This window comes from Thunnus maccoyii, chromosome 23 (genome assembly GCF_910596095.1).
Source record: "Thunnus maccoyii chromosome 23, fThuMac1.1, whole genome shotgun sequence".
Classification (NCBI taxonomy): domain Eukaryota; kingdom Metazoa; phylum Chordata; class Actinopteri; order Scombriformes; family Scombridae; genus Thunnus; species Thunnus maccoyii.
In genome coordinates this window covers 15,595,079-15,619,387 of record NC_056555.1, presented here as the reverse complement: position 1 = coordinate 15,619,387, position 24,309 = coordinate 15,595,079, and the positions used below count along the sequence as shown (strand labels likewise).

Below are 24,309 nucleotides of genomic sequence, written 5' to 3'. Positions count from 1 at the left end.
GAGGCGAGAAAACTATGTTGTTGTTTTTAAGCTTATCTTACGTCTAATGGGAATAGTTTAACTTCTTGGGAAACTTCTTTGCTTAGCTAGATAAGAAGTCAGATGAGAAGATTGATACCGTTCTTGGCTGTATGCTAAGTATGCAACTAGAGCCAGGGGGCGATTAGCTTAGCTTAGCATAAAGACTGGGAGCAGGGGGAAACAGCTAGCCTTGCTCTCTCCAAAGGTCAAAAATATGCATAGCAGTGCACTTGAGCTCACTAATCAACATGTATCTGGTTTGTTCTTTTCACAAACTGAGGAAGTTAGGTACTTTAACTATTTCTTGACGGCCAGCTGCTGGGCACAGTTAATTCCTATGGTCTTGCGTCACTGTGAGGCTGCAGGGCAACCAGCAAAGACTTTAAACTTTGGACAAAGCCAGGCTAGCGGTTTCCCCCTGCTTCCAGTCTAAAAATATAAATATCCAAACTATTCCTTTAAGGAAATCTTTGCACGGGGACAATTCAAAAGTATACTCATGACTTGTAACTTTTGTGATGAAGACAGTGTAACGTGAGCAACTTGACAGTTAATTCTTTAAAACGGTCCTGTTTTTCACAAAGTGATACATGACTGCTGTGCCTCTTTCTCAGTGTGTCCACAAGCCCAAAGTTACAAGAAAGAGTTGTGACAAAGTCAGCCAGCAGCAACCCAGTTTTTAGAAAGGTTGTGTTTGCATGTATCTGTCTGCAACATAATGAAATAGCCTTTTGGTGGCAATTCTTTGTCCCCAACACTGACCACTGGAAGGTCAGCAGGCTGTTGGAGGAACCTCATTGACTAACGTGCTGCTCACCTGGGTAGTATCGAGCCAATCCTGTAGCAGAGCCAAACACCTGCCAGAGGATTGAGGGATCTTCCTCTTTGTTTTTCCGAAAAACATCCTCCAAGGCCTCTGTCCAATTTAGCTCATTCAAAATGATGGTAGCTGGAACACACAAACAGACACACACACACACACACACACACACACACACACACACACACACACACACACACACACACACACACAGAAAACACAGGATTAAATGAGTGATATTTGTACAGAAGTACAAAATAATAAAAATCACACGAGCACAAAATGGCAAGGCTTTTCAAAAACCATTTGCTCTGAAAAAGCAATTTTGAAGAAGGCTAGATGGTGCTTGAAAGTCCAACACACACATACACACACATACAGATTTACCAGTATTAGGCAACTGACATTGATGGCTGAGAGGAAGCCTCCTCACAGATATTGAAACTGACATCAATCTGCTATGATGAGATATTTCCATTTCTTTTTTTTTGCTCTCAAAACACTCACCAAATCTACAGCAGTGGAAAGTGAGCAAAAGAGAGGAGAAAGGGGAGAGAGGAGAGAGAGAGAGAGAGAGAGAGAGAGAGAGAGGTAAAAACAGAATGATTCAATTTGATATTTCTGGAATAAGACAAAATCATCTCCTGTGTACTCAGGGGAGAGACATACAGTAAACATTTTGTTTACCTGTTTGTCTGCAGGAGCTCTTACTGGCTTAATGCTCCAACAATCTAGTTTGATCCAAAAAGGCAGCACTCTGCCTGGGAGACTGGGCTGCATGTCAAACTGATGCTGTGCATGACTCATACTCACGCGCATGTGTGTGCGTGTTTAGATGCCCCCATCTACTGTATGTGTGTGTGTGTGTGTGTGCTTTTGTGGGAGCAACTGGATTAAAGAAACAACAAAGAACAAGATGAAACATCAGGGCAAGATGAGAGACAGACAGGAGATCCGAGACTTGCTGAGGCATACGTAACAGATAACAAGAAGCTGTGTGGTGAAAAGTGAGCGAGTTATTGTGATGCACCTGTACCAGTAATTCAGTTAGAGAATTATATGGACAACTCAGCAGGAGAAGGCGCCAGACAGAGAAACCATGGCAGAGTGAGCGAGAGAGAAATTCAGTTTAACCCTTTGCACCAAACTGAAACATTTACCCTGAAAAAAAAAAAAAATTAGAAACCTGATTAGCTTTAAGCCATAACTCAGTCAAATCGGAAGGCATCATATAATGTACATATTGTTGGAATTAGCTGAACACATGATAATGAAAAGTGTAAAGAAATTTTTAAAAAAATGTAAAAAAAAAAAAAACTATACAAACTTCCTGTTTATTCAACAGGACTGTAACAACAAGAGGGACAAAACATGAAAATGATTATTATTTATCTTTATATTATACCATCAAATCATTTTGGGATACTCATTAACAATGCATAAAATGTCTTGTCAGCTTGGATCTTATCCCTGGGAAACTGACTCTCTCCCCTATTCATTTAGAAACCAATATTTTCTCTGTGTTGAGATCCAACAATTTAAAATTACATAAACAAATAAAAATAAAACATTAAACATTTTCAATACCACTCACTTGTCGATTGACGACATTTCCTTGTAACCCAACTCATCCTAAAAACAACTTAGAAATAAGCAACGCCTTACTTGGACATATATTGACATGTTTGGGTTAGTTGAACCAAACAAACAATATTAGAATGTTAACTTTTTGCTTGGAAACTTATGATAGGCATTTTCACTATTTCAGGCACTTTACAGGCTAAATCGTTAATCAAGAAAAATAATCCTCATATTAGTCAGTATTGAACATAAATATTTGCAGCCCAAATTCAAAGGTTTGAAAACATTACTTTGCTTTTGCACTGTGAGTACTGGTCTGTTTTGATAAAAGGACCACCAAGAAAAACACTGTGTACTCGTTTACCAAAGTAAATAAACAATACCCCACCATAAAGTCTAGAAAAATATTGCTTTTTCTGTCCAACCCTCCCACTTCTCCCTTCGATTTCTCTGCTCACTATCCCGTGGTCCTCAAGCTCCCTCCGGCTCCTCTCTCCCTCTCCTCCTCACAACCACTACCTTTACCAAGGCTCCATTTCCATGCTTTGTAGGATAAAGAGAGAGTTTAGGCCGATCCTTAAATGGCTCCCTGTGGCATTGTAGAGCAAAGCGTGTCTCAATGATAAGTGGTGACAATTTGTTCAGGCCTGATCTCTCTGCTCCCTGAGGATGGCCGTTAATGGATTAGTCCTGCTGGTTTCCATGACATCAGTAACAAGAAGTCTCGGGGTAACAAGACCTTATACAGAAACCGTTGGTATTTTTTCCATTGGACTGCTCATACTGAACAGTAAGCTAACAAGGAAGGAGCACATTCAAGGGCGAATTCACAAAAGGATTGTGCGGCTTTTGCGGCCACTAAACCTGCACAAATAAGACAAAAAGAAACTGTGTAATTCACAAAGCACCCACAAGGGGTGAATTGCAACCCTAAACGTCCTGCCAAGCCAATAGCGCCTTGGTGCTCCTTTGCTATTAGCACATATTTAAATTAGGCAATATGCATGCATTTGGCACTAAATTGGCCCCTTTCTGTGCAAATTAGCCTCATTGCAAAAACAGTCCAATTCACCAAGACCAGTGCTAAAAGCCACACACAGGGTGAAATTATTTGCCACTTCAGACAGTTGGTGCAAACTGAAATGCACTTATAAGGGGTGTCACGCCCAGACTTTCCAGTGATCATGGCAGCAGTGATTGTAGCCAGGCAAAGGCATCGTCATCCCAGGTGTGCTTGAGAGCAGATATTTCGAAGGAGAATATCACTTTTCCATTTAACTGAGACCGAAATTATTCACAGATACAGGTTGCCATGTCAAACAATTCTTGTTATACTTGATGACATCAAGGATGACATTGAGCCTGCCACCTAATGACGCCATGCGATACCTGGCATTGTCAAACTGCTTTCAACACTCCAGCGTCTTGCGTCTGGCTCCTTCCAGACACCTATCGCAAGTGCCTCTGGGCTATCACAACCATCCATCAGCAGGGCCATGTGGGATGTTGTACCAGCCATTGCTTGTAGAGTGGTGAGATACATCAGATTTCCCAGACAGGAAATTGCGGAGACGAAGCAAGAATTCTTTAATGTTGCCAGCTTCCCCAATGTTGTGGGCACAATTGACTCTACACACATCTCTCTAGTACCACCACGGGACAATGAAAATGTTTTTAGAAATAGGAAGCACATGTATTCAATCAACGTCCAGGTAGTTTGCAATGCCAACATCATCACAAATGAGTTGTGTCATGAAAAATAAATGGATAAAGCTCCCCTACATTGCTATTTTTTGAAAATACATGAGAAAAAAAAAATCAAGAAAGAAATGGATGAAAAATTAGGTTATTATATAAACAAATACACAATTTCTTCCCTCTCCCTCCTTTCCAAAATCCTGGGCTTACATTTTTCCTTTTCCTCTCTCTTAATTGCCTTCGGGAGGTTTGGATGGAATTGGCACTCTGGCAAGCTCCTCCTGACGAGACCTCTGGCTCAGGCTGACTCTCACCTTTCACAACTGATGCACTGGCCTCAAGCCCAACAGCGATTCGACCCACAACCCCCATCATTTTGCTGTGGCTGGCCTGCATTTGGGATCTCAAGCCTGAGATGTTCCTGTTCGAGACTGCCAGAGCACTGACGAGCTGACGTGAGCTACTGATTATTGGCCTAAGTTCTCGACACATGGCTCTCATGGGGGGTGGGGAGGTGGGGGGTGGGCTAATCATACCTTCAAAGTCCTGTAAAGGACACTTGCCTATGTCAATTCCCTCCAGGCCAAAAACTTGTTCAGTCTAGAGCTGCACATGTTCCTCAATGCTATTTAAAGGCTGTTCTTGAGGTGGACCTCCGCCAGTTTGAGAAGCTTGTGAGGCGTTAAATGATATTTTTTCTTTCGTCCTCTTCAAATCATGCAATCTTCTTTTGCAGTCTGAAGGTGTGCGTTTGGCAAAACCAACAGCACTGACAGACTGGGTTATTAAATCTCAAATACGTTTTTTTTCTGTCACGTTTAAATTCCTTGCCTGAAGTTTTGAGGGATGCCTCTGCACCTTGTTGGTCAGGACTTGTAGCTTGTGGTCTGAAAATTTAATTTTTTTCTGTCTCTCTGCTATTGTCCTGTCTACTGTGTTCTTGGTGCAAAGGCAACATTTATACTTTGCCTCATGGATAATTGCAATCAGATGCAAAACAAGGGCAAATTGCACTCAGCTGCAAAATTTTATGAGCGTGTTTACGATGTTGTATCATTAGCACAATATCTTTTGTGAATCGGACGTTGAGACGGGGCAGATAGGGGTTGCAAGTGATGCGCAATTCATGGTGCTATCAGCTGCCACGATCCATTCTTTGTGAATTCGCCCCTCAGTATTTAATTTGCCCACCAGCTGCCACCGCAGGAAGTCAATATATTGACCAACCCATTAGTTGATATGTGTGTGTGTGTGTGTGTATAGACACATGGCAGACAAAAAAAATGAGTGCGTGTCCTTACTCACTGTGTGTGCTTTTATGCATTTCCTCTGTGTAAAATTGACAAATCCATTATAGTCTCCCAGAGGAATGTGGATGTAGACACACATCACACACATGAACACTGATGAGCCCTTAGCAACAATATCAAAGGCGTGGCAAGGCAGTGTCCTCTAATCTCAGCCAAATACTGGAAAAAAAAAATCACAGTTTCATTGTAAACAGATCCATCTCTGTGGCAATGTGTTTGTTGCTGGCTCGAGGTCACCATGATGAGAGGGAGAAATGAGAAGTAACACAGCAGCAACGTGAGCTTTGGTCAGCTCTATTTGTCAAGTGCAGTGTCATGGCCTGAGGGACTTGGAGGGTGGGGCGTCTGTGCTTGTTTATCTGTACACTTAGAGCAAGAAGTCTGGATAATACCACTGTCTCAAAGAGAATCTAGATCTCAGTAACATTTTTTTTTTCTTTAGGGGTTGATGAAAAGAAATTGAAAATAATAGAGAAATTTCCAGGAGTTCTTGAATGTTTTCTGCTCTGGTATATCCTTTCAGTCTAGTGAGATTACAGAAATGACAACAAAATGAGTGAACAGAGGGAAAAAAAAAAGAAGATGAAATGAAGAAAAGAAGGAAGGACACCACTTATGTAATGTGCAACCCCCATGTAGTGGGGGCAAACGTAAAAACGTGTAAAAATCAATTAGATGTGGGCCTGACAAATGACAGGTAAAAGGGGGAAAAACAGAAAAAATCCAATGTTGCAGTGTTTTTATGTTCATCTTTACTTTGCTTTACGAATTTAACAGTTAATTTCCAGTCACGCTAAAAAGTGGCATGGCGAAACTCATCTGTTGGTAGATGGTGCTACAGGATTGGTGATGTAAGATACTGGCAGGGCTAGTTGTGAATTGCTGTAGCTGGCAAGAAAAAAAGGTCTCAGAGCTACCAAACTTGCAAACCATCAGTTGAGCTTGCTGTCAGCTAGCAAACTTGTTAGTTCTGTTGCAGGGATTTTTGCCTTTATTCAACAGTTGACAGTACAGAAAGAAACAAGGGAAAAGATGGGGGTATGAAATGCAACAAATGTCAGCGGAATCAAACCATGGGCATTGCAGTTACATGGTATGTGTCTTAACCAGTAGGCTATTGGGATGATATGAAAATTTAAGCCAGATTAACTTTTACCCGTGAGAGAATCCACTGAATTACACTGTTTTAAAAACTGGTGAGTCCAGAAATAAACAACAAACAAATTAACTGTGTGACTATGGCTATTTTGGCTGTTGGGCGAGATCAAATACAAAACATGTTAAACTGAATGTGTGAGTAAGTTCAGCCTATTTATTTAAATACAGGTATAGGTGGTGTTGTGAGTCTTTTATTAACAGTATGGGTGAAGTCCATGTCAGTAACCAAGTTGTTTGTGGTGTTGCACTTTTCCAGTCCCTTTATCTATCCTGCATGCATGCTCGACTACAGGACTTTCCCATTTGAGGTCTGAATGAACCTGTATTTGCATACCACCACCTGAGTTATTGTGTCCTTGCTCTGATTGGTTAACAATTAACCAATCGATAGTGAGGAGTTAAATAGCACAGTTTCACATGATAATGAATTCAGAAAAGATGCCCTAACAATAACTATGGCAGCCTTATAAATCACACAAACATCACATGGTTAACGAGAGAAGACGTGAGTTAAAAAAAAAAGAATGATTCACGGGGCAAGAAGACATGGCAACTGAATATGAAAAAGAAGATAAAAAAATATTCCCTGTGAGGCATGTAGCTTTCAAAAACAAATTAAACAGGATTCTGGCAGTGAGTAATGAGGAAGAGGGTGGTGGGAGGAGGTGAAGGAGAGGAGAGAAAACTGCTCTCTGCCATGCCAAGCGATGCCCTGTGGTGTTCCCTGTCATCAGCTGGCTGGTGGCTGGAACCGCCTGTGTATTTGAAAGTAATTACATGGTGGAGACTGAAGTGGTGAGAACCAGCAATCATCGTATCAGAAGGGGCCCTCTACTTGACGATACTACTGCCACTCACTACTGATTGTGACGTGAACACATCCCTTTACATGTTTTGACAGTCCGCTGACTTTCATGTTATTGGGTCCTTAAACACCGGCGCATAATGACCATTTCAACCAATATACACAGACTGTGAGAAAGGAGCATATTTACTGAATACATAATAACAAAGGACAAGACACTGGATTGACAAAGTATGATGAGCATCAAAACATCCCCGCTCATTGTTTTCTCTGAAAGCCCACCAATACATGCCACTTTCCTGTCGACACACGTCAACTCTTCAGATAAACACCAATTTAATATCATTTACACACCACATTGACACATTCCAGTTACTGTATCCTAATTACTCAACAAGACCACAGATTTTCACCAAAACAAAACAAAAACAGACATCCATCAAATTAATTTGCTTCCCCAATTAATCCTGAAATATGCATTGAAAAGAAAAAGAAACTGTGGGAAAGAGTTGATGCGGAAAAACTCTTATGTTGGATGGAGAAATGTGGAAAACAGCAACAACAGTAAACTGAGGTGTGAAGACTGAAGAGTGAAGGTGAACCTAAGCTTAGCTGTGACTCTGCAGAGATTCTAAAATAATTCTCACTCACAGCACTCTACATTAGTTTATTGCTATCAGGACAGTCTTTTTCAAGTTAGATTTCTCCCTCTACCTCCGTTAACGGTTTTCAGTCGTAAACGACAGGCAGTGACTTGACCAGAAGGAATAATTAATGATAATCGGCCAAAAATTCATGATGTTGTCCTTGCCTTTACAGACACGCGATGGGGCTGATGAATAAAAGAGGACGGAAAGAAGGGAAAGATGGAAGGAAACAGGAAAAGAAATGACGGAGTGGAGCAGTGGATATAGATATAATTATGTATGCCAGGGGGTTTTGTGTGGTGACCATCTGACAAATAGGTGAGCAATTGGTGATGCCACAGAAGTGTATAGTTGTTATGAGTATGTGTAAAACCTACCCAAGGGGTTATACAAAGATGTACTACGTAAAGACATGCAACACACTCTTAGCAGTTATAGCCAGAGGCAAGGGATAAAGAGATATGGACATCAGCACGCACACACACACCATGTAGACTCAACTTACACACACACACACACGCTCGACTGCCATTTTTACTGCTGTAGCATGAGAAAGAGTTGAGGTCATGAAGGTAAGAAAAGCCTTTTTGGTAATCTTTACTGCCTTGAGACTATAAAAAGGACTTGTGCACTGTCTTGTTGCACAGCAGGAGCAATTACTCACACAACACACATCCAGACGGCTGTCTTATTGATTGACAGTCGACCCTTTTTTAACCCTTGCTTGGATCATGAAGTGGCAAAATTTCCACCTGTTGGTATGGGATAATCAGGAAAGACTTTAAACAATTACTGTCAGTATGTGACATCATTGAAATCTCCTTTAGATTTCTTTAGATGTCAAGTTTTATGGATGGTTAAAATAAGATTACAGCAAAGAAAGTGCACTTTGTTGGAGATTGTAAGGGAGAGTTGGAGGGGAATCCAAACGCGAATCCCAATAAGCTGATTAGAACATCCTGGGAAGGCATCCAACTTGTTGCAAGGACAGAGGTCGCAGACATAAAGACAGTGAGGGAGGGAGGAGGAAGGAAAGCGTAAAGAAGGATGTGGAGAGAGAGAGCGAGAGATGGAGATTAAGATATCTCAGAGTTTGGCACTGAGCACTGCAAATAAAAAAGGACGTGTATCAAGTGGCATAAGAGTGCAAATAGAAAAAAAAAAATCAATTTATATGCTGTGAGCTTTGCCACAGGGACCATGACTTCAACACCAACACACTCACACACACACACACACACAGTGTCACAGTATCGCAGCACGTCACAGTGTGTGCGTGTCTCGGGCTGACAGGTGCCACACAGCGTTGATGCAAACGGGCATCAGACGAGCCTCGGATCTCCTGCCAAGGCCGCAACACTCTCCTCTCATCTCGTCCACGCCAATCTGCTTAATGAGTGGGAAGACACGCATACGCAGCCACGAGATCCATATACAGTACAGTAGGTGCATGTGATGTGACACACACACACACACACACACACACATGCCGACTCTCACACCCCAAGTGTTTCTTCCTCTTTCAAACACATTTAAACACATAAACTCTGATTCATTTCCAATGTGCACGCACGCACACACATAAACACGATAATGAATCCCTTTCTGACCACCCACACTGGATCAGCAGGGAGAATGGATTCTAATCAGCGGGACTAATGCGGGGGAGAAAGACAGTAACACATTTGTCTCCACACACCCCACTATTAATATGCTTAATAAAGTAGAGCGAGGGATAGCGGGAGGAGAGGATGGAGTGATGGTGGGTGGGGTGAAGGAGCAGTAGAGGAAGAGAGGGAAGGGACAGAAAGATGAAGGCAGTGAAGAGGATTGAAGAAAAGTAAAAGACAAAAGGTGACAAAGGACGGGAAAACGGAAGAAAGCAAGCAAGCATAAGGGAAAAACAGAAAAAAAGGGAAGGAACCAAGCAAGTGGAAGGGAAAAGGAGAAAAAGGGGGTGGGGATGCAGAGGAAGTGTACCGCAAATTAAAGACGAAGAGGTGGATGACACATCTCTCCTTCAGCATCAGTAAAAGCCACAAGGACGCCCGTCTTGTCTAGACAAAGTCCCCTAATCAAGTTACCAGTCCTTCCTCCACACAACAAGATAGAACACCAGGGTGTGTCCAAGTGTGTGTGTCTTCTTGTACACACACACACACACACACATTGCTATGGCAACGCTGACAGTGCTGGCCAGCCGGAGTGGCATCGATGTGGCAGCCTGTCCTTGGAGATAGAGAGAGAGAGGGAGAGAAAGAAGAAGAGAGAGAGAGCACCAACACCAGCCCAGCTACGGTGCTGTGATAACCAGAGCTCCACCCAGACCCCACCCTCCACTACATGCCTCGGAGCCTGAAGATCAAACAGATGCCACACAACCTTTAAGTCAGACTACTGCAAATAGAGGACAGTTATAATTTATAAGTGCAATAAAACTGTTAAATTAAAAATCACAAGCTTTTAAGCTTTTGTTTGGGCATTTTTGCCTCTGACAGTCAACAGTGCAGGACAGGAAATATGGGAGGAGAGAGAAGGTTATGACATGCAGCAAAGGTTGGCTCTACTGATTAAACAAACAACATATAAGGTGTTAATTAGTGAGCTGTGGAGCTGCTGGTAGGTGGAGTCCATGCAAGAGTCTAACAAAATTTGATTTACAGATGCACCTGGCTCAAAAATTTTGAATCACCTATTGGACAAATTGCAAGGTTTGAAGGTTTGGAAGACTACATATACAACAAATTCTGCAGGCATCCAATTGAGACCCTGCATACAGAATTCTGCAAAGCAACACTTGTAATAAAAAAGTACTGCATTAAGCAAAACATGCACAACGTGGAGAAAATAAGAGAGGAATAGATAGATGGGGAATGAGAAAGAAAGAGACAGGCAAATATAGTTGTAGAAAGAGAGCAAAAGACAGACCGATGAATCACACTGGGAACAACCCCCTCCTCCAACACTCCTACCCACCCTCCCGCCCTTTCATCATTATAACTGCTGCTTGTAAAAATAACTGAGTGCATTTGGCCATTTGGCAATGACAAAAATGTCTGCACAGTCAGGGGCCTCAGAGGCCCGTCACTCTGCACATTTATAGTCCAACTTATGTGGAGTGACTGGCTCTATATGGGCATTAAAGTCATGTGACTGAGTCCACCGCATTTAGCAAACCCAGTGTGACGATCATTACAGAAATTGATATTGAATGTTCAATCAATGCTGAGAAGGCCATGAGCTCATATATAATAAGGAAATTGGATATAATGAAATTGCTTAACTGTTTTGATACCAACTGAATCACATATAACTTATATATATAAATAAGTATGTAACATGTAATGATGCATTGCTAACTTTCCTTAAACCTTGGGCTGACATTGCATTTCCATGGGTTTACCTAGATTCCATTAGGGTTATCACAGTGAGATCACATGTCAATACTAATTTAAAATTCACTCTTTGGTCTCATCACAAGCTTACTGTCATGTTTTGTCCCTTTACTGGAATCCTGTCTGTGTCCCCTTGTTGCTAAATCTCCTTCTTGCCATACTAAGTGTGTCTACATGTATGATTGTTTGTCTGCATCGAAGGACACGACCTGTACTGTCATGTTCAGTGTGTATCAAGACATGCCTGCATCCTTATGTTTGTGCATCTGTCCTTGGATTGTACTCACCAGTGTCCTAGGATAAAATTCTAATAACCCAGAGGATGTGTGTGTATATAGTCCTGTCTGTATATATAGTCATCCACTTATACACTAGTCCATTTAGCTCGGACACAGAAAGCCTATGCTTATTTATTGTTTTCAATTCACAGGCAAAAGGAAAGACTAATGTGTGTAAGGAAATACAGAGGTAAGAACCTTACAGTATCAATCACCTTTTCTCTTCATCATGAAAACAGGATGAACAACTACAGCAGGCTCCATTTAGATCGGTATCAGCATTGATGTGAGTCAAAGAGTAAACTGACTTTGAGATAAACATGCAAAAACCATTACACTAACGCTAACATTAATCTTACAGTATAATGTCCATTTCTAATTTGACACTGTAAGGTCATGATGAATAAAAGTCCAATTATGTGGCTCTTGACTACTTAAATTTGTCTGAAAGAGTTTAAGGCTGGCCACATTCACTAATGACATTCTTTATTACACCAGATTTAATTATTGTAGTCTAAATCTACTTTGACTGGTGGCCTGTGTAGTTTGTTTTCCTGCATTATGTCCAGTGCATATTGGGATTAGCTCCAGAGCGGACGGATACCCGTAGAAAGTTATGGCCCTGTATGTGATTAACTTTAAATCAGCTTGATGTGAGAGAAAAAAATCAGAGAAAGTGTGATAGCTTGATGTAAATGAGGTTAGTCTGATATTCCTCGACAAGTACTGAAAGTACTGAAGCCCTCTAGAGCGCTTGAACCCCACTTGTCCAAGTGGGGATGATCAGCGGCCAACAGTGCATGATGCATGTGAATATGTTCAATAATCCTCTATCCTTTGCAACTACTACTCCCAGCTGTTGCTGCTCCCAAAAATGTATACATACAGTAGTCAAGGGAAAAAAGAAACAGCAGACATGTCAGTTTTGTCAGGAAAAGCACTGGTAGGGTCAAAGGGTTGATTTTTCACACGAACCCTCTGAGCAAGGACACATTATACTTCTGCGTGCGGCTGCCCCTGTTATGTATACAGGAAAATCTTGTTCTATAATAGGAATGGCATTTCCTCTACTTCTAATATGTTCTTGTTTGTCAAAATGAAAACATTAATAAGACTGAAAGTTTACAACCAAGCTAAAGGCTCTGTGATGCTATAATCAAGCACAGTCTTGCTTTGAGCTAAATGCTAACATCAGCATGTTAACATGCTCACAATGACAATGCTAACACGCAATGACAATGCTAACATTATGATGTTTACTTTGTTCATCATCTTTAGCATCTTAGCATGCTATCCTTTTCTATCTATCCTTTGCCTATCCTTTGCTAATTAGGACTAAATACAAATTACACTTGATGTTGACATGAACGTCATTAATTTTGCAGGTATTTCTGTTTTGCAAGTATTGCACATTATAATTTTGACCGGATAATGGCAGTAGACAGAAAACTTTAGGGATCAAACAAACTGATTATAATTTATCCTGAGGGGAACATTAATGTCTTGACTAAATTTCATGGCAATAGTTGAGACATTTCACTCACAACCACAAATGTCAACCTCAAGTTGGCACTAGAGGAAAAGGGGATCACCAAATTAGGTTGGGAACCATGAGGGTCAAGGCAATAAATCTGACTTTGTCATCCCTAGAGCCAAAACTAGCTATCATGGCTAAAATTAAAAAAATAAACTGTGCACAACATTGTGTTTATCTGATTAAAACAGTGACCAAGAAAATTATGCATACACGCTGAGAGAAGTGAATGTAAGTGTGTGAAAAATACACCAAAATAACTGCTTCACGCAAGTGTGAAACACCCACAAGTAGGCCTATCATTGGTGCAGTCCTTGACGTTCTGTGTAACTGTCCAAAGAGGTCAGCAGGGCCAGCAATGAACGAGCGAGAAAGGAGCAGCTGGTGACCAGTGTAAAGAGAGGGCAAGAGTGTACTGGCCAATGGCTTGTATCTGGGCTATATATAGACTAGAATGATCCAGCCTCGGTGTGGAACTGTCTACACTGCAGACAGTAATGGGAGGCTGGACTCCACATCACGGGAACATACTGTAGATACTGGAAATAGTGATGACAGGGATACAGATAAACAGAGAGTGGGGTGGAGGGGTTTGCTGTGTATGACAATCTGTAATAGAGAGTGATTATGCATTTTTCTACAAAGCATGTGTATGTGTGTTTCAACTTACAGCCTTCATATATATCCGTGGGGATATGGACAGCGGTGGTGTTGTAGGAGACAAGTCGTTTGAAGTCAGGGTCAACTTGGAAATCATCTGGAACATATCGGTTCTTCTTCTCAGTCTGATTTAGCTGCACAAAGAAACAACAAAGTTTTGAAACCATCTTGCAAAGCATTTTTTTTGGCTTAAGAGGGGTCTGTGCATGTGTACGCACCCTCAGATTGTAAACATACTGTATATGCAGCTTTTTGTCACTGTGAATGACAAGATGTCAATGTTGAGTAGTCAATGAAATATCACTACTGACAGACAGAAAGAGAAGAAAGAGACAGCAAGATTCAGAAACTGAGAATCTAAATGTTAGGCAGCGAAACATAAACCCAGGCATCCACAGAGAGAAAGCAAAAAAAAGGGGAGAGGGCTTGTCAGTCAAATACAGAGTGACATTAGTGTGCTGTGGGTGTGTGGTTCTTTCCCACTGGGACAGTGGAGAGGAATTAGAAGCTGATCCCTGTTTATCAGAGCAGACAGATGACGTCTGAGGCCAGGGGAGGCATTCAGTATCTCACGAATACACAAAGCTTTCTGAATGTGGGGCCCAAAACATGAATGTGCTCTAACACATAAAAAAAGACCCCTGTTTATACACACACAAAGATACTTAATAATAGTACTGTATGGATATAACAAATTCTTACACATGCAACACAATCATACAGTATCTAAACTTCTTTTTCATAGATTTCAAGCAGGACTAAAGATGAGGATTCAGATAAAATGTATGGAGGATTCTTACAAGCTATCAATAAAATGTACTATCAGGTTGCCATGGTAATAATCTTTGGAGGGCTAGATTGAGTTTGCATGTGGGGTTTTGTCTGTGAATCTGAATCTCCAATAACACTGACAGAATATCACAATAGTGGGATCGAAGTTATACTTACGTCATCTTTGGAGTTGTAGTAAACAATTTTGTCGGACTGCAAGGAGATGGAAAGAGAAACAGGAAAAGATGAGCAACACATGATTGAACGTTGGAAATGCTATCTTTAAATGCACAAATGATGTAATGAAGTCTCCAAATGAGAGTCAAAAGGAGTCCAGGTGGGTCACCAAAATATTAGCATTCTCTATCAACAACAAATTGAATGGAAATCTGGCTTTTATTTTACAAATATCTTGCCATGCACCAAAAAATACCAATGAGTGAATAGATGGACAAATTGACTAACTGCTAAAGATGCTAAAGTGGTTCTTACTCTAAAAATATAGTAAGAAAAAGTACCATATTTATTGGGTTGTTTTTTTTTTGTTTTTTTTTAAAAAAGGTACACATCTGGAACTGTGGTTGTAATTTGAATCTTGCTATGTTTCCTTGCAGTGCAGTGGTCTGTGTTTGACACTGAGGATCAGTGAAGTAAGTGGTGGTGTTTTGCTCTCACACTGCTGGGCTTCCTGTCAGTACACAGGCAAGCATGGCGCTAACGAGCTAGCCTAGCTGCTGACATAAGGATGCCCTGGAACCAAAGAGCTGGTTCACTGACTCCCACCACCTGCCTACCACCTCTGGAGCTGTAAGCCAACAGGAAAGCAACTCAAACGGATCTGTGACTCCTCCTGCCACTGCTACAGTTACCTTATAGCTCAAACAGATTGCAATTAGCTCAGAATAAGTGATTCAGCTGTGTAAACTCTGTGAACCTCTGGCATCTGCTCTCTGTTTTGCTGTTTTGACATGAGGAGATGTGTTAGTCAAAGTGTATGTTCAAAGAGTAGGTGTTGCGCATATGCTAATATGCACATGGAAGCAAGAAAACATACAAAGGAGCTGATAAGAAGAGACCGTCCCATGATGTTCTCTGTCAGCTTATGTTACTCTGCACCTTAAGAGGTGATGATCACACCAAGGTCACACCATCTCACCCCTTAGGGGAGGCCACTGTGCGCAAAAACACTTAATGTGAGAGAGATAGAGGAAGGGATGAAGGGAGAGGAAGGGTTGTAAAGTAAATAAATCATTTATGTCATTACTTCTGTGCCATGTCATGGCTGGTGTGATGCACACTTGTGATCCCACTCTTACCTGATATTAAAATATGAACTGTGTCTGTTTATCTTGTCTGGATAAGGCAAATGCCTGTTAATGTATTGCCATCCAATCTCTGCCAGGTGTAGCTGCAGTCCTTGTCTACATTTGTAAAAACATAATGACTCACTCAATATACCACCCACTTACTGGAAGACTTAAACATGATCCATTTCCACCAGTTATGGTGCTTTGCCCTTGCAAAGATAGCAGTTGCAAACATTGGTCTGTCAAAACCCCCGGTGGCCTCTTATGAAAGACTCGTAAAAGATGACCTTTTTCTCCTCAAAGTTAATAGAAGCTGTATCACATTTAATGATCCACAATGTTTATTTTTGACGGTGCCACCTCCAAGCCTACTCATACATAAAAATGAGATAAATCAATCAAATCTGATCAAATCAGAGTGCAGACAACAAGAACTTTCAAACACAATTTTTCATTTGGAAAATTGGTCTCTGTAAAGTAGCTGGATACAGTTTGTGTTTCAATACCCAGTGTAAAGAGGGCCAAAGTCATTATATTACACTGAGCAGACACACACAAGTATGTGGTTCCACAGCTTTTAAGTGTTTGAAGTCAGCAGGGAGAGGTGCCCAGCAGTACTGGCTCAGTTATCAAAGGTGTCAGAAAACAGACGCATGCACAAAAACAAAAACACTCACACCACAGACAGGATGCTCCACTTGGCATTTCTAATACTTATGATCTACTACAGTGCAAATCCACTTAACATGTATACTTGCTGATGTTCAAGGCAACAAAGGTATGAATCAACAATATGAAAATATATATTCATCATTTTTTTGAAATTTATTTAGGCGAGATAATTAAAATGTTAAATCGCTGTTCTAAATTTATCAAACCCAAAGTTGCTTGGTTGCAATGGTGTTGTTAAGACTGTACTACATAATGAATATGTTATATCATATAACAGAAAATATAAAGATTTTACTGGAATATATTGACCAGCACCAAATTTGACAGCCTGTATGCTTTGTAAAAACACACAGAAAAGACATGCGTACACACATGCACAGTGCTCATCAGCCTCTTTGCTGATGCTGAAGACTGAAAAACAAATAAAACGTCATGTAGTGCTAACCTGAGTGTAGCCTAAGGCAGACATACAAGAAAATCGCATTCTCTTTTTGACATGACAACAACCATGCCAGAGTTATGTGGTGAGGAGAGACTTTTGTCTGTCAATCTTAGAGGACACAAACCTTGCAAAAGTCTAACAAAATAATAAGAATAACTGAAGCAAATAAAGGCCACTGCAATCGACTTGGCTCTGAAATATTAAATATTAATGCACAATATAATATATCAATCACTAAAAAACAGTGCATCATTCTCCCATTACATTCACTGTGTCTCACTGGCCAACAGAAAAAGTCTCTACTGAGTCCAAAAAGCCATATAAAAAGCTATACATACTCATGGAAAATGGTGAGGCTGGAAAGAAAGTGACTTGGAGCTCTTAGCCTGAGTATTCACTCCATCCACACATCACCAATTGGTTCAGGTATGTAGAAATCCCCAAAACATTAACCAAAAAATTAATAACATTCGCTAGCCAAGCATCCCAGGCCAAAGGAATATCAAACTCAGTCAGTAATACAGCAGATAAATTAATCTATCCCCAGAGAGTCATTTCCTTTCCCTGTTTTCTCAGTGCAAGGCAGCATGCAAGAAGTTGAGTAATGGAAAACTTTTAATGGAAAAGACTCATTAAGGTTTGGCAAACAACGCTGAAGAGTTTTTAAAGCTAATAGGCTAAATGGTAAAGTTGAATTTCTTTTGAAGTTCTTCCACCACAGAATGTACACACAATATCATTTGTCATTTGTTAAGTGGCTGCCGAGAGGCTTTTCTCACTGCAAAGCAGGAGAAGGAAATTTGCAATTTGCATTTATTATGAAAAGGCCAGAGCTACTGTAAAACACAATATCACGGGCAGTGAATAACCGCGAGAGAGCTGCATTGTAATTCTCAGGGAGGCTGACATTGTGGAATGGGCTGCAGCATTCACTGGGCCAGCAATCAGGTAAAGTAATTGAATGAGTAAAATAATAGTGTGTTCATATAATCTGCTGTACGTTCTCTTCTAATGTATTCTTAATACTGTGATTAATGGACAACATCAGAGACTGAGCAGTGTGCGTGTGTGTGCGTGTTCATCACCAGCATGCCTTGTTTTTTCTGCCTATTCTGTGAAATAATGAAATTCAATCTTGTATAAAGTCATTAGGGCACTACTGTCATTGTAATGAGATTTGCCATCCAATTATTACCATCATATTGGATCATGAATAACATGTCCCCTCCTCCTGCTCCTCTTGTGGAGTGCATGGCATCACTTGATCTGTATGTAATGCAGCCAGTGTCAATGAACATATCAGGCTCATGCCAGTCACTCACCTCACTGTCGTCCCTCCACACGTGCTCCATTTGAAACTTTTCTGCTTCTGAGGCCAGCCTCTGAGAGAAAAGAAAGGGAGGAGGGAGAGTAGAGGGAGAGAGAAATACTGAATGTTAGCCCATGTTTAATCAGTGTTCCCGTAAAAACTCAGAATTTAAGATTTTGTGGCTCTGAGGCTACATTACTGTCAACATCATGATAATAACATTGGCCTTAAATTTCACTTTATCCGAGGAAGACATGCAACACAGATTTGCATTAGTTGATTCATAAATTTAAAAAGCCACGGGCAAGTCAGCTGGAGAAATGTCTATCCCCAGTGATCTTAAAAATAAATGCAGTAAAAAAAATATGCATAATTAAATATCAGTGTTACATGTGAAGTCATGACATCTAACGCGATGGCAGCTCAAAAAAGGGTGCTGCCAATGCTGGAACAGTGTGTTCAAGGGAAAATACCTTATTTTCTCTCAGCACCTGCAAGTGTGAATTAGGACTAGCTGTGACACATTGTTGCACTAAAATTAGACACCCACCTATTCCACCGTTCCCCATATCTGATCCTAATGACTAGGTTAATGGGTTTATAATGGGACCAGCTTTTAATCTGTACCTGGTCCAGAAACGCACTGTACTATTAATTTCCCCTGGGAAATATCGAATCCAGCTCTTCCTGCTCATGTGTACAGCACGAAAGGGGTTTCAAGTCACACTGTGAGAGAAGAGATTTGATGGGGGCAAGGGAGTAAATCAATTTTTGAAATGAGAATAGGAGGGGGTTGAAACAATGAATTATTGAATTAATTCTGGTGTGAAATTAAACAAGACAACACAGAGTCTGATTTTTGAATCGCATGCTGGGATATCGGGTGCAAAATCAGACATTAAAAGATGACACCCTTGAGCATTTTCCCTTGTTTTTCAATTTTAGATTCACTCATTAGGCCTTACCAGTTAGCTGATATCAATGTAGTTTCACAGTGAGATCAAGTACACATAATTTATCTGATCAGATAATTAGAGAGACAACAATGTGATGGTTGAAAGAGCGAGAAAGCTTTTCGTTAAAAACTGATTATTTCAGAGGTCAAATTTTGATAAAATAACATTTAAATGCAACAATTCTTTAATTTGATCCCAAACTTCTGAAAGCACATAATACACAGCAACAGTGTCATACGTTTTTTTAGCCTCTTGTTCCCACACTGCTCCCTTTTTCCTTAAAAAAAACACCCCAAGCCTCCCAGATCGCATAATCAATTGGCAATGAGGCAAAATTTTGATAATGAAACCCCCTTATGCAGATCTGGCTTGAGATCACTCGTTATGCCTGTGCACCATGCATGCCGGGGGCTGACTCTCTTGTGGTCTGAAACACGGTTACCTCGACAGCCTCTCGGTTGTGTCTCATTAGGGTGGAAATCTAGCAGCGGTTGTCAGAGACGTGGCACCTTGTGGCTAGCAGAGGAGCAAAGGTGAAAAGGAACTATGTGTGTGGCTGTGTGGTTATGGCAAAGGAGAAATGCTTTTCTGCATTTTGAATACTCAACATCTTTGTGTGTTTTTGTGTGCGCCAGCAAAAACGTACACCTCAATTGAGGGGAAAAGAAATTGGGCTGCATTTAAGTGACTTTTCTGGTATACATCCTCCCAGTTGGTCACCCACCCTCTCATTGCTACATTAGACTTTTATGTTTGAGAGTATCTTGCATCAGCACAAAAGCATTTCTAGTTCTTTGAGGATTATGGGTCTCGACAGTCGGGTCTACATGGTGATCCTTTTACTGCACATCCAAGCAAGTCAAGTCATTACTGGTGAAAAAGAAAAAAAATGTGTGTTTCAAAGTGCGGAGTGTGTGTTTCAATCAATCTAATGAACTACTTATGCTCTGGTCATAAACCCATCAATGGTGATTTACTCTAAAAGCGCACCTATTCAAGCTCAAAGCATTATCAAAAGAATGAAATACAATGTGTGTGTGTGTGTGTGTGTACGTGTGTGTGTGCAAACTGCAAAGATGCAATGAATTGCCACAGTATTCACAGGTGAGTGTTTATTTCAGTCAGGTTGATGGCAGCAGAGCATAACTGCAAGGCATGCTATGTGCAAGTTTAGGCTTTATTTAGTGCATAATGCATCATTCATGCAACTGTTTCTGGACATTTTTGTGTTAATCCAAAGCAGTACAGTATGCTATCAAAGAGGAATACCATGATGTAAAGAAAAGGAGAGTAAAGTAACTTGATTCCTTTCGAAAGTGATTCAGCAAAAATGCTTAGTTGTTTTTCAAAAGAGAGAGAGAGAGAGAGACAGCATTAATGCGGGAGACAGACATAAATGTGAACAAAGAAAGGTTTCTTTCACTTCACTGAGAGCAAAATCAGTGTGACCAGTTCAACAAAGTGTTCAAGTTGATGCTTTATATGCGTGGTCTGTTGCTACGGATATATATCAGACAGAAAATAGTGATTACACCAGACTCATCACATGATGTGTGTGTCTCTGAGTGTGTGTGTGACTGTTTTTTAAATAAACTTAAAAGTTAAGATTTCTTTGCAGGTTGACGACTATAACAGACCTGCTGACGCTGTCTCTGACCTTTGACTCCTTTCAGCAGACATATAAAGCTGTCAGGATGGATTTCAAGCAGCTGCACACACACACACATTATCTCTTGGGACCACACACCTGCCCACACACCTGCCCAGACACACACACACACACACACACATACATACAGAAGGAGGAACAGGCATTCAGTAATGAGGATCTCTACAGCAGATCAAGGGGTCAAAGATCAACAACTGTTGCGTTTTCTTCCTTCTTTCATGTCGATTCCACGTTTTTCACAGCACGGTATACCTTCAAGAGGTGTCACATTTACAATCTACACAAGTTCAGCAACTGACACATGAACACATGTCAGATAATAAGTCAGAAAAACTTGGATGAACATACAGTATGTTGGCCAAGTTGTGACATATTCCTCCTAATCCAGAAAATACTACAAACTATCATTTGAAAGTGCTGTTAGTAATGAGAATAAACAAGCAAGCTAGAAATATGGCCTTGTTAATGAGCTGGAGTATCATTTTATGATATCAGCAAGCTGCTATAGAATGACTAATGAGAGCGTATTGATGAGTTATAGAACAGATAATGAAGATGATCTATGCTTGGTTCATGCTGCATAGATTGATGCCTGAAAAAAAAAAAGACTCAGCCTAGTTCTTGTGTGGGGAACAAGGACACATCTAACATTAGTACCATCCATTTAGTTTCAAATTTCTAGTGGTCATTGGGGTAGAAGAGATTTATAACTGAAAATTAGGTTTATAGTCACATACACTAAAAATAGGGAAAAAAAGAGAAATACCACAAAAAGTTGTATTAATAACAATTAGCAAGCCAGAAAGAATGTTTAACAAGCTGCAAATGACTGCTTTATAGTAAATCCCCCATTAATCCACTGTACGCACATGCACAGAATGTGTGTGAATGCATCTTCTGTTTGGAGAAAATGAATCATGTCCACTGTACATAATACCTTAAATCTCCTACTGATGTCACTACATGAAGATCAAAATTAGATGATTTTTTTTTTTTAACAAAATGTATTTTCCCAGTAGCCAGAAAGCAGCACATCTGTATAATGATTGAAGCAAAAATACAAGTAAAAATATAAGTAAAATATAATTATAGTTTTATCAGTAGTTTTGTGAGAATATAACAAATGATGTATGATCCATATGTGTATTTAAATAATACAAAAATACACAAAAATGTGTTTTGCTCATTGTTACTTCACTTGCATGTTTGACCTTCATTGTGCAGAATGATGTGTGTGCAGAGTTAGAAAACTAAAGGGCTCTTTTCACATTCAACTGTGGAAGGAGGAAAGTTTCACTGAGCTCACCTTAAGTCTGAGTTTAAGACATTTACATCACACAAGTGCCATGTGGAAACTTGAAATCTCTAGTGCACATACACTGACCATGGACTTTTCAGTGAAATAGGAGACATCTCATGTCCAGTGGTTAAACTTTTGAATTTAAAACTACATGCATATTCATAGAGTCTGGGATATTTTATGAGGGAGAAGGAGTAGATGTCATTTTAATGATTTTAACGAGATAATTGGCCTTTTTTTTTGTGGAAAAACCATATTAGACACAAATTATTATTCAAAGTAGAGTATTTTATATACATCTTATAACAAGCCTGGAGGGGAACTTCAAGAAATTTTTAACTAGGTAATTGGACTTTTTGTGGGAGACCCATATCAGACACAAAACATTATTCAAAGCAGAGTCTTTAAATGTCTTAAAACAGACATAAATTTACAGACAGTCTGGAGGGGATCTTTAATGGTGCTTTCTACCTTTGGCTTGTCGAAGAGTGTTCCAGTGATCAATCACAGCTCTCACTAAGTTATAATGGAGGGACGATTTTTGAAAGAGGGTTGTCAAGAAGAGATGAGGAGAGGTCAGGAGGGAGCAAAGCGAAAGCTTGATGTGGAATGAGATAGATAAGTAAGTACTGTAAGTAAACTCGCTCACTTTATCACACACATACATGTAGAGTACATAAGTCTCCCTCCACTGTCCAAAATCATCCTTTGTGTCTGCATGTATCTAAGAACACTGGATAACAGGTTTAAAACAGGATGAGAGGACATTGTGCACTTTCTGAGCAACACACAGAGATGTACTGTATAAACACACACGCTTGCTTTTTTTGACAAACGTTCCTGGCAGTCTGATTAGAGCATCTAGTCCTGCCAGGACAGAACACACACTCATACAAACACACACACACACACACACGCACACCTGCCATCTCACTGATGTGTAGGGAGGCACCAGAGAGCAGAGGAAACATGAGCATCTGCTGTTGTGACTGGCAGCACTTTAGTCAGATCTATCCTGCTCAGCCTGTAGGGAGCCAGGAGGAGAGTGGTGAGAAAAAAAGGGAGAGAGAGATACATTTGCACTCTCTCACACACACACAAACACAAGTTTGTGCAGCTATCCTTGTTAGGACATTGCATTGACTTCCATTCATTTTGGATATCCTAACCCGAAGAAATAATAAAAATGCGCGCATACACACACACACACACACACACATACATACATACACTGAGGCAAACTGGCACATGAAAGAAAACAACTGTACAGTAAGTTTATGCAAGTTGGCAAGTTAACTCTATTTACTACAACTCCAGACTTTTAGACAGGAAACAGCCCTTCACCAATGTACCAACTTTACAGGAAGAGAGTTAGAGACTGGCCCTAGTCTCGCTATCCACTGCTGTGTGCTGGTTTGACAGCTCATCTCTCCTGCAGCAAACTCTCCCAGCCGAGCACGCTATCTTTGTGCCAGCTGGCTGCACACAACTCCCCAATTACAGCTGTGTCCAGCTGTAATGTTGACATGGCGGTTCTTGCACATGCACACGCCCACCTATAGTAGTTCACGTTCACGTTTCTATACACTGTATATATGTCAAAGTGTCTTAAAGTAATGTCACAATTTCAATCAGCTGGATATGTCTTTTTATATCACTTTATAATGATCAAGCGAAGTAGAATTTGCTTGATGTTGCCTCCTTTAGCTCCAACTTTAACTGTGACAGAGCTAAGATAGAGTTTTGGCAACAATTTTGTGAAAGCTCCCAGAGTGGATTTATTGACAGCAATTCATTTCACACTCTAATTCGTTTCAGTGTCAGCGCTCATCACACTGAGCTGTTAATATATGTAACTGCCAAGAAAAACAAAAATTCTGAATTCTATAGACAAAAAAAACCCAAAACAGCAACAACAACAACAGAAAAAACAGTCAACAAAACAATCTCAAGTCTAATTTTGCGCATCGTGCAAA

At 40.4% G+C, this 24,309-nt stretch overlaps 1 protein-coding gene across 4 annotated transcripts in view; it reads right to left on the bottom strand.

Moving 5' to 3' along the window:
* The window catches only part of LOC121891211 (voltage-dependent calcium channel subunit alpha-2/delta-1-like), a 104,561-nt gene that overhangs the window by 44,645 nt on the left and 35,607 nt on the right, over positions 1-24,309 (bottom strand). For all 4 annotated transcript variants that reach the window (XM_042404016.1, XM_042404017.1, XM_042404018.1 and 1 more), the window contains exons 4-7: positions 18,422-18,481; positions 14,856-14,891; positions 13,918-14,041; positions 839-970 (exon numbers count right to left, since the gene is read on the bottom strand). In XM_042404016.1, coding sequence (XP_042259950.1) covers positions 839-970; positions 13,918-14,041; positions 14,856-14,891; positions 18,422-18,481 — 352 coding nt within the window. The remainder of the gene's footprint in view (positions 1-838; positions 971-13,917; positions 14,042-14,855; positions 14,892-18,421; positions 18,482-24,309) is intronic.